Genomic DNA, 12,182 nt, shown 5'->3' on the forward strand with positions numbered 1-12,182 from the left:
CTCTGGAGCCAGCTTAACATCAGGGCCATATTAAATTTTATCTCGCTATCTGAAAGAATAATTACAGAATTACACATATCTCTCTTGTAGTGGCCTGAGTGTTGTTTTCATCATGAAGTATAAGACTTATAAATTAAAGAAAATCTGAAGTTAAATCTTGATTCATTTATCTTATTTCCATTGGACCAATGAGGTGAAAATGTTTTAACTAATGAGGTCATATTCACTAAAGCTTCACAAATTGAAACGAAAACCAATCTGAATTTGCTAAACGATTTGATTTGATGGATAGCTTCAAAGAAAGTTTTAAACTTTCTATAGCTAGAACTTGGCTGACTAACTGATGCCTGAGGCGAATCCTGAAAGGATCTGCTTTAATGCACAATAAATACGACTTCTCATTTGCATATGAATTGTTGCATGTTAATGTATTTTTTTCAAACAGGGTGATTTCAAAAGTAGTGTAAGGATTCCTTCTTATCACCTTATATGCAAAATTGATCAGCATCATTTATAAGGAAAAGCTTGGCTTTAGCGAAGACGAATTTTAGCTTCCTACCTGTGTGAATGAGCATACATTCTAAATATTTGAAGAATGAATTATAAATTAATCAAGTCTTATTGTAGCATTTTCTTTGTGGAATAAGCTTCTGGTAACTCTGTTGACATTGATTCAATGCAAAAGACCACATTAATGCAACATTATAGCTGAGACTTCATATTTTTAAAAATCTGGAAAGTAAGGACTCCCCAAGCTCCTTATATTTTGAATTACTATACATGACATTAAAATTTTGCATTATTATATCTGTTGATGGATGACTACATTACAGTTGCTGTGGGAACCACAAAATTATATGTCTCAATCCTCTAAAGTCTCAGTGATAATACTGCATAAATGGATATTTTTTATTGAATTTTGAAATGAGAAGGGGGAGAAGGAAAAACCGTGATGCACATCAAAATATTTTTCACTGAGGAGCACTATAACAGCACAATGGAAAAAATACATACTCCATTCTAACTTGTGACAGCTAATCCAGGTCCTATGAAAAAATATTTTCTCCTCTTATGATTAATAGATATTTTAAATTCTCATAAATTTAATTTATTGAGTTTGGCTATAAATAAGACTAATGACAAGGAAAATTTTATTTCCTTCCAGTTTTATTTCTCAAATTTTGAGAAATATTTATTTCTCAAATCTTTAATACTCACTTTTAGTGAAAATTATAAGGAATTTATAAATTGGTTTCAATTCCAAAAATCTGAGATTTTAGTTATATTTTTGTTTATTAACTGCCTTCTTACCAAGACGCCATTAGCATAGCTTAAAGCGTCTTTGGTTTTGAGGTCAGTTAGCATAAAGCTGGCCCTAAACTAAAGCTATCACTCCCATGCCCTAACTTGAAGGGGTCCCTAAATATCTCACTGACTTCACAATATTCACTGATTCAGGTGCTAGATACCTTGAGTGCATAAAATCCCTCAATTAGAAATTATTTTGTGTTGAGTATTGCTCTCTCTCAACAATCTCACATATCCTTGGCTTACAAGAAATAACACTTTAACAGTCACTAACACTTTAGTATGAAATAGCTGACTATATCATTTTCTTTCAAGAATGGAAACTTAAGGTTAGGAGTAAGTGGTTGAAAGGAACAAAAATTTAACTTGGAATGAGACACCCTGAGAAAGGAGGAAGCATGTATAAAGAAGAGGTGGGGTTAGAGTTGCCAAAACCATAATTTCTATTGGTACAATTTTGCCTGGGCCTGTCTTTCATAGAATGGCAATCACCCATCAACTGCTTCCATATCTTTGTAGTTGCATGTGGCATATGATCACTTTAAAACCTTTACTGCAAGAAAAATATTTATTATAGATAACCTTATCTCAGAATTGGAACCCCCAGAAACTAGCACAGTGCCTGGCTCATACTAGGTGCTCAATAAATATTTGTTAAATGAATAAACCACAAAGTTCAGTTAATTACATGTTTGCTGAACTACTTTTTTTTTTTTTTTTTTTTAACCATCAAAGCTAGTACTGATGAGAACCTTATTTTCTTTTTCTTCATCTCCAGGATGACAAGGAAATTGACCTGGAGCACCTCCATAGACGTGTAAATAGCTTGTGCACAGATGACGACAGCCCCCATAAACAGTTTTCCACCTCGTCAATTGATTTGACCCCTCTGGACATTGACACTTTGCCAACACGACAAGCACTGGAGCAAATCAGTGATTTCAGGAACACTCATATTACCACAACAACCTTTATCCCAGAGCAGATCCAGACTCTTAGCCGCACACTGTCAGCTAAAGCTGCTTCTGGTTTCACTTTTGGCAACGTGCCTGAGCACCGAACTGGCCCTTTTAGGCACAGGGCACCTAATGGGGGCTTTTTCAGGAGTCCTATAAAAACAATGTCATCTATTCCTTATCAACCAACTCCTACCCTGGGGCTCAATCTGGGTAATGATCCAGACCGAGGCACCTCCATATGAGCATCAAACAGATCTCTTCACTGTTTCTTTTTTAGGACTCCCTTTGCAAGGAGCAACTGTAATATTGTGGGACTAACATGGATGTAACGTTAAAAAAAAGATCAGGATTATTAGTAACAATTCTAGTATTTTCCTCCCACCTTCTCCCTCTCCTCTCTCCTCTATTATTTTCTCTCTTTTCCCCTCCCTTCCTGTACATTTTCCTCCACTTTTTTTCATTACTCAACTTGTTCCCCAAGAAGGTAGTGTACTAGGATCCTATTAGTCTGCTTTTCATATACTGTACATCAAGTATAGGAAATGTGCACTGAGTATACTAAAAGTATATGCAGGATTAATTTTACATAAAGGCCTCTTCTGTAACATTTCTCTATTTTTAGAAACACAATTGCAATAACTTCAGTCTTTTTACATTCTTCTGCTGCATCCATACAATGCTCCACTGCTGTTGAGTGTCCTTTAACTGTGGACCAAAGGCAACCCCTGCAGTGTTTATAAAACAATTTAAAGACCATTCAGGCCACATAAGATGAGAATGCAATTTTGTAGGATTACAAAAAAGCCATTAATATGCCAGTCAAGACTACAGTTAAAACTACTCTTGCACTGCAACAGTGCATATGACCTTTATGTGATTGTACAGTATTAAAAGTTTTTTCTTATGTACAGTAAACTTTATCATATGGCAGAAGCCTCTATTGTGTTAAATAAATTAGTATTTCATATATATACATATATATGCACCTATATAATGTGTATATATATATAAAAAGGCGGCCATTGCTATTGCAATTCATTTAATAAAGCTTTAGTTTAAACAAAAGTATTGTATACAGGAACTATGTATAGTGCAGGGGTTCTTTTCAGTTAGAAAAGGCAGGTTGCTTTAATGTTATTCTGACTCGCATTGTTTGCCAACAGAAAATATTTTATACTTTTGTTATTAAAGCATCCAGGGCAATTTAATATTTGTTCCTAGATGTAACTCATTTGAATAGGTTTCGCATTTGTTATTCAGCAGTGTATAAAGCTAACCTTGATAATTTTACTTTTAATTAATTATCTAAATGAAAAATGCTATTAGCTGAACCACATCCACAACAGCACATAGAGCTCTAGGAGAGTTGAAACATAGATCATTGAAGGTTAATAATCCTCTTCCAAAGCAGCAAGTCAATCAATACAATTATGATATTTGGGGAGGGGTGGGAGCCCTTAAGAACTATTGATGTGGCCTTAAATTACTGTCATTTATTATCCTAAAGAAGAAAACATAATAACCATAATGGGCTCTCAACTCAACCCCCTTTTTTATTTAGTTCTATTTGGAGGAGTCATGTATTTTTTACATTAGTGCCAAGTATATAGAAGGATGACAGCAAAAACAGTGCCTCTTTGTGCACAACCCTTTTAAAGTAGCTTTCTTACTTGTTAGAAATGTAGGATGAACTTTGTTTGTAATCCTTAAATTAAAATGTGGTAAGTAGGAAACAAGAACTTATTCTGTGTTTTTACGCAGCCATACACTTACTTTAATCTAATTCATTCTGTGGCTAGGATTGATATAGGAATCAACCTATGTGATTTGCTTTAGGAGAAATTAAAAGGTATATTCTTAAGATATATTATATTTTGATGCTAATTCTGTTCTGGGGAGCATCTTGTATTGTCACTGTTTTGTACTAAATCTTCAAATATTGTCTACTGTGTAAGGCAGAAAAATTTCTCATCATGCAAAAACCATTTTGTTTCCAGGGTAACAAGTACCTAAGTGCATGCACAACTTGTTTTCCCTTGTAACATTCATGATCTCATTTACAACTCTGATTTTAAAACAAAAAAATCTTTACAACAAGCTATATAGGGACATACCAGATGTTGCAGTGATTTTAGCTATCAACAAACTGTTAACCATGTACAATATTTAAAATAGGCTTATTTTGATGTATCGCCTATTATACAAACACACAAAACATTTTTGGAGGCCTCAGTTATGAGTGACAGAGCTTTCTGTGTATAATTTGTCTAAATAATTTGTCTAATAAAAATGTTTTCTAAACTTGCTCTCATACTATTGAAGTCTTAACTGTAAGATTTGAAAATGTTTACTCTCTCACAGATTGAACTAAATTTTTCTAAAAATTTATCTTGAGTTAATTAAAGCATAAATCACATTAAGTTTTACTAGCAGAACCATGCCAAAATGAGTGGCTCTCTAAAACATTACTAAGTGATGTCCTAAACCAGTGACTGCCTTTCTGCTATTTGAAACTATTTGAAACAACAATATATTTGTTTTTCTCTGTGAATGTCTCTGTGAGCACTTTTTTGGGAAAGATTTATCCTGTTTCATATAAGCAATGCAAGCATGATAATATCAGGGTGAGGGTGTGTTACATCAAAAAAAATAAGAAAGAAAAGAAAATTAAGGGTAATTATTAAACTTAGGATTTATTTCTTAAAAAATGCTTTGCTAGAGAACTATTCATCATGTTGAATCTATTAATTTGGGAATTAATTTAGGCTCTAAGATTATTTATAATAATTTCCCTGCATTTGAACAATATTTAATTATTCCAGCATCTAACACACCTAAGGGATATGTATCTGAAAATGTATTTTGAAAACATAATTTAGTAAAAAAAAAAAAAAAAAAAAATAGTTCTCGATTGTTCTAAAGTTCCATCCAAAATAATTCTTTGAATTTTGGAACTAAGAGGAATTTTAGAGATCTAGACTATTGACCTCATTTTACAAATCAGGGAACATAAGATACTAAGATGCTGTGATATGCCCAAATGTTTGACAACCTAAAATGTAAACTGGGTCTTCTTTTTTAAAACTCTGCCACCCTTCAATCACACCAACATAGGTCCTCATGGACTGTAAATATAGGCTCCACCTTCTCCTGTCACCAAGCCTAGGCTACAAATCTCTAAGATCCTTCCTTCCTTGTTTGGGACACATAGATCATCTGATTCCACTTTTACAAGTGGGAAAGTGAGTACCTCAGGTTATTTACCCAGAGCCATAGCTAGCGGCAAAACTAAGGTCAGTTCCTGTTTCTGTCTGCACTTGTTTTTTTGGCCCATTGTTTGTCCTGGTTTGCAACACTTAGACCAACCTGGTTATTTCACTACAAGACAAAATACCTTACATCCACATACTTTTATTCTACTCAAATGTCCAATTTAACCCACTGGCGAATCATTAAGATATCTGGTATCACTGTTCCACATCAGAACTTATGCACAGGTTTGGGTTTAATCATACATACTTAAAGTTATAAGACTGCCTTCTTCCTCATACCATTAAACTACAGGCAATTTGTCATGTTCGTAATCATGTTATTTTTCATCTCTTTTAGTTTGGGATTGGCTGTCAACTGAATAAATACTTTTAAAAATAGACTTTACCGAATGGTACTTTGCTTCATCAATTTAAATTAAAAAAATGGGAAGATCCATTTACCCTGCATGATACTTCTAAACCACACAATTGAATAACAAGTTATTACTGTTTTATAATCAGAATTTTCCAATGGTGAAACACATTCTGGATTATGAGTATAGTAAATCATGCAGAGAAGAGATTATGTGCCAGTAAACATAGGTTTTTATCCTTAAATATAAATGTCATGATGACTGATAAAGTACAATGAACTCACTAAAATTTGGCTTCCTTCTAGAGTACTTTTCTTACAAAAAACAAATCTTATAGCCAACCCTCATGACCAAATATTAATAAATGATTAACAGCTATGGCCATAATTATCATTTCAATGAAATTTGGTAGACAACCTGTCAACAAATATTTCAGAAGATACCCTCTTATAAGGCAGCATATGTGAGCTTCCCTAGGTAGAAATTACTTATCTGACACTGAAAAGGCAGGGAATAAAGCTGTAATTTATAGAAGATTTGATAGATGTAATTCAATTCTACTAGTGTTAACAGAGAACCTATTATTTTGAAAGCCACTGTGCTAAGCAGCTGGGCATGGCAGAAATGAATGTTTAGGAATGGGTCTGGGTGTGTTCCAACACTCATCTCTTTCCTGGCTCCGTATCAACATTCAGAATACGGAGGCTATGTTACAGAATGAGTCACCCCAAACCAGTACAGTCTTCTTGGTTGGGTGACTGACTAGAGCAATTCATCTTAGTAGCTCTCAAGCACCAACTGAAACTGTCTTCTTGGTTCAGACCACCTCCTCAAAGAAGATTTGAAAATTTACCAACATGCCAGATCATGAAGCCAAATTTTCAAAAATGTGAAAATTCCTATAAGCCACGGAAAATTACTATCTAACCCTTCATCCTTATTGATACCTGCATACCATTCAGAGACTGACTCCTACCCGTAGGTGTCCTCATCAGAATAATGTAGACCATAATAACTCCTTTTCTATCCCTGCAAATCTAATGAGTCATAACAGTTCAAGCTCTGCAATGTTTCAACTTGCCTCAACAGGACAAAACATAGTAAATCTTATTCAGGCTCTTTTTCATACTGCAACTAAAACTCCGTGCTACCTTTCCTGTCTTCTAAAATACAGGATGCAGTGTGGCCCATAAACCCAATGAATGTAAAGTATTCTTCAGGCTGCCCACCATGATGATAGCCTCCAACCCACACTTAACCTCCAGGAGACTAGAAACCTCATGGTTTTGCTTCATTTTATACAGCCGCACAGTGGCATGGAACAGTTAAAGCACATAATGATTCAGCCTACCACTGGGATAGAAACAGATCAAGGAACTATCTCTCATTTCTTCACCTGAGTTTTTCAAATTCTTATTTTTTCAATAGTATCCATTTGCTTTGTTTCCATGTAATATTGATGACAAAACAAAAATTGTTCAAATTTGAGAAATTTTTTTCCTATGGAAGGGCTCTATCTTGACTTGCTACAATTTAGGACTCAGTGACATCTTTTGACTAATTTTGTATCATAGTTCCTAGAATTTCTTCAGAATGAAGAAGAGAAACTAGCTGTGCTATTTGAACATATTACCTACCTCATAGTATAGACGTAGCTTGCCTAGTCTTCATGAGGAAGGAGGACCCGGTTTTCTTTCGGAGAAACCCCATACATTCCTACCTTGGAATAAGCAACACATTTCAACAGTCTCGAACTATTCATGATGTGGTTGAAAACTCACAAAATTTTCAGGACATTAATTCTCGTTAATTAAAAACGAATTAAACTTTCGTAACAGCTGCTTTACAAGGAGAAACATATGTCACAAAAACAAAGAATGATACAGTGTCAGAACCAGAGAAGGGATGACAAACATTGCTTTTAATAAATATTTTGCCAGTTACAAGATTTGAGATATGAGTAGAAAGCAAACTTTAATTTTTAAGTTGTTATATTTTATTATTAAATTGCTGCTACTGAAAAAGCTTAGGAATTAAGTAGCCTACTTAAGTGGCTGTTTTTAATTTTTAAAAATTGGACATCAATATTATTTTTTAAACGCACATAGATACGTATATGCAAAGATAACCCATAACTCCCTGAATTTGAAAAATAAACAAATACAACTTGCATATTCGCTACACAAAAGATTCATAGTAGGAGGCCTTTAAGAATTAGTTCTTCTGATATCTGATATGTAATAAAATAAGATTCAATTTACAAAAATTCAAGTTATCTAAAGCTTTCAGGATCACAGCTATTTCCTGGAGGCAAGAGTATCAGTATCTATTTCATACTATGTAAAAAGGTATCTGATTGTTAATATTTAATTCCTTTCCAAAATTAGGTTAACTTTAAAATTAAATGCTAACCCTCTATTAATATTTACAAATGTTGTGTATAAGATTTATTGCTAGAAATAAAAGTACACTAAAATTAAGTTGCAAATAGAAGTTCCATATGTTCTACTTATCTCATTTGGGTTTTTTTTTTTTTTTTTTTTTTTTTTTTTTTTGAGACAGAGTCTCGCTCTGTCACCCAGACTGGAGTGCAGTGGTACGATCTCGGCTCCCTGGAACCTTCATCTCCTAGGCTTAGGTAATTCTCGTGCCTCAACCTCCCAAGTAGCTAGGACTATAGGCATGCGCCACCACGCCCAGCGAATTTTTGGTATTTTTAATAGAGATGGGATTTCACCATGTTGTCCAGGCTGGTCTTGAACTCCGGAGCTCAAGTGATCTGACTGTCTCAGTCTCCCAAAGTGCTGAGATTACACCACGCCCAGTCTTATATCATTTGACTTTTTAGTGCTGGAAATAGTAACTGAATAACTAATATGCTCAAGTACTTCTCTAGACACTGTTTTTCAAAAAAACTTTGAACATACCTGATTGACGTAGTTGACATGAGGTATGTAATACAAAACTCTATTCACAAATGATGTTTTTTAATGAGTACAATTCTTTTTTCCAAATCAACTTATTAGGAGTTAAAATTAAAAATAAGCAGTGCAGCAATATATACATATAATTGGAACTCTCAGATTGTAATTCTGTATGACTAAACATTTTTAAATTTATTTCTCACTCACTCAGATTTCTCCATGAAAAGACAGTAAAAATGACCATAAACTGAGTACTGTATGTATGAAAGCCCCTCTCACATTTACAGCCTCCAAAGTTTTTGATGTGTCCAATGGCTCAATCACCAATCATAAATATTTTTAATTAGGTCTCTCTCATCATTAAATGAAGTTTCAGATTCCTACTTCATAACTTCATAGTCATCAATTTGTGTCTCTTTCTCTTTTCTTTTTAATGAGTTTAGTACCGATACAGAAACTTTAGCAAGGCTTCAGGGAGAATGTTGGGAAAAATACAATCACATAAGATCAATCAGTCCGCCAACAACTACTTTCTGAGCACCTACTATTAGCACGTACCCTAAGGCAGAGTTCTCCTAACTGATGTACCAAGGCAAGTGCCTGGGCCAGCTATGCTTCCAGTGTACTGAAGCTTTGATCCTCTCATTTCCTCATGGTGGCCGGGCGGAGGGGGTGACTGGGCTGAATTTCTGCCTGTGAGCAGCTCTGCCACCCAGCTTCTCCTGAGAGAGCTTCCAAAGTTGGAGAAACAAAATATAAACATTGGAAAAGTGAAGTAAAAACTCATCGTATAAATAACACCAGAATACATGAATATAAATTACACCATGCTGAAGAGTATATTTGTCAAATTGGTGGTATAGAAAAAATATTCTATGAGAGGAGGAAAAGAATAATGTAGGCTGCAAGGTTTGGAATGGTTTCATGGAACAAGTGGAAAATTAGCCTAATCACCAAGAATGTGGAAAGGTCAGAAGGATGCTTTTGTGCCGGGGGTTACAGTGCAACCATAGGACAAGCATTGGGAAGAATGTTCACAGGCACAATAGGCCACGATCTCTGGAATATGGGCTTTGCGTCAGAGAGCAGCAAAAGGCAAAGTGTGAGTGAGATTGTGGGATGCGTGGAGGCTGAGCTCAAGAGAGAACGCTGCATCCTGTTTATTCATGTATTCAACATATGTTTACTCAGGTCCTGCTGTGTGCAAGACACTACTCTGTGTGTTGGGGATACACCGGTAAGCAAGACAGAAATTCATGCCCTCATGGAGTTTACAGTTAACTGAGGGAGACAGACAATAAGCCAGAAAGTAAGTGAAGGATTAGTCTATTGGAAGGTGTAAGTGATGTAGAGGAAAACAAAGCAAAAGAAGAGCAAGGAGCAGGAAGGCCAGAGCAGAAGTGGGGATCTTCTATTTTAAGTAAGGTGGTCAAAGGAGGTCTGACTGATTAGCTGACATTTGAATGAAGTTTTAAATGGAGTGAGGGAGTAAATGGAGTTAGTCATGTTGCTGTCTGGGGAAAGGACATTCCAGTCTTTGGGAACAGCCAGTATAAAGGCTCTGAGGTGAGAATGTCCTGGGCATGTCTAAAGAATAGCAAGACAATCAATTCAGCTGGATTAGAATGAGTGATTGGAGAAGGGAGAGAAGAAATAACAAAAGACTCACATTACAAGGCTTTGTAGAACACTGAAGATTTGGGCTTTTATTCTGCCTGGGTTGGGAAACCACTGGAGTGTTTCGAACAAAGTAGAATGACATTTACTAGTTCCAGCAGGCTGATCACAAAGTCAGATATAAATCAGTCTTGGAATCATAACTGCCAACACTTTCCCACCCTGCTTTGATCCTAAATATTTGCTACCATTTTAAGTAGGGTGAAATAGGAAAGTGGTATGGAAGTGCCAGTTGCTGGTCCTTGAACCATCAGAGAGGTACTGAAGCTGGGCTGACGCTCACAGAGGCTCACAACCATGGAATATGTGAAAACCTCCATCAGTGGCAGTGGGAAAAAACTGAAGATTTTTAACCAAGGGAGAAACAGGCTCTTAGAGGGGCAGTTTAGAATAAGTAAACTGGTAGCGATTCATCACATGAAATGAAGAAGAAAAAGAGGCCAATTAAAAGGGCTGGACAATAATTTCGGTATGTGCTGAACTTCTGAAGTAGTCTAGAAAAGAAAGAAGATACAGAGAGTAGATAGGTGTTGAAAGAAGAATCGAGAACTTGAAGGTTAACTGAATATAGAGTGTAAAAGAGAAAAGCAAGTCAAGGATGATCGATTTCTCAAATTCAGATGCCAGAAAGATGGAAATAATTTTCCCAAAAAGTGGCAAAGTCAGGAGAATATCTAGTTTGTTAATTTTACTTTTTCTTTGAATTAGAGGGCTTGGGAGAAGAAAGGATAGAATCGAGAATCGTTTATTTGTTTTCCTTCATTGGGAGCATGAATGATGAATTTTGAACTAATGATGGGGAACTGAGGGATCATCTAGAGTCCATAATTTTTCAACTGTGCTCCCCAGATTCCCAAGGGTTTTTTTACTCAGGATGTATGGGGATGCCACTGGGCTGAGGTGAGGCCCACTGGGCTGAGGTGAGGCCCACTGGGCTTCACTTACCGCAGCTCTGCTTTGATTTCTTCATTTGCAGTTGGTCCCTCAGTGTCAGTGGGGGTTGACTCCAGGACCCCCTCAGATACCAAAATCCAAGGATGCCCGGACCCTTATATAAAATGGTGTAGTATTTGCCTATAATATATGCATATAACATATGCAGATTATTCTGTAAAATTTAAGTCACCTCTAGATTATCTCTAATATCTAATACAATGTAAATGCCATGTAAACAGTTGTCATACTGTACAGTTTAGGGAATAATGACAAGAAAAATGTCTGTACATGTTTCGTACAGAGTGTTTTTCGGAATATTTTCTATCTGAGATTGGTTGAATCCATAGATGTGAAACACACAGATCCAGAGGTCTGACTGCATTCGACTTCCAGTTAAGATTTCGTTCACCCTCTGGATAATACATTACTGACAAATGAACAAAATCTCAAGTCCAATGTTTTCTGAGGCCTGTCATAGCATTCGAACTTTGTCTAATTGTTAGATTACTCTTCCTTCCATTGACTTTGGATTGTATTAAAAGTAGTTCTCTACTGGTTCTTCAAAATAGTACAGAAGAGGCCTCATCCCTTTCTCCTACACAAAATGTATCATGTTTCCCACGTGGTGAATACTCAGAATTGACCGAACTGCCCTTCAGCGTGGTCACAGTGATTCAAATCGCTATCTGGAAATAGGCCCAGTGTCTCCAAGGTCCTTAAGGACCTTGGCTTCTAGTGATTTAGACTCACTAG

General features: G+C 35.8%; 1 protein-coding gene across 2 annotated transcripts in view; it reads left to right on the top strand.

The window, feature by feature from the left end:
* Window positions 1-12,182, top strand: part of GRID2 (glutamate ionotropic receptor delta type subunit 2) — a 1,541,190-nt gene that overhangs the window by 1,503,037 nt on the left and 25,971 nt on the right. The window contains exon 16 of one of the 2 annotated variants that reach the window (XM_015138804.3): window positions 2,087-4,578. The exons of the other annotated variant lie outside the window; for it this stretch is intronic. Coding sequence (XP_014994290.1) covers window positions 2,087-2,509 — 423 coding nt within the window. The 3' untranslated portion in view covers window positions 2,510-4,578. Of the gene's footprint in view, window positions 1-2,086; window positions 4,579-12,182 lie in introns of those variants that run through there. 2 annotated transcript variants of the gene reach the window in all.

The sequence above is a fragment of the Macaca mulatta genome, chromosome 5 (genome assembly GCF_049350105.2).
Source record: "Macaca mulatta isolate MMU2019108-1 chromosome 5, T2T-MMU8v2.0, whole genome shotgun sequence".
Classification (NCBI taxonomy): Eukaryota; Metazoa; Chordata; class Mammalia; order Primates; family Cercopithecidae; genus Macaca; species Macaca mulatta.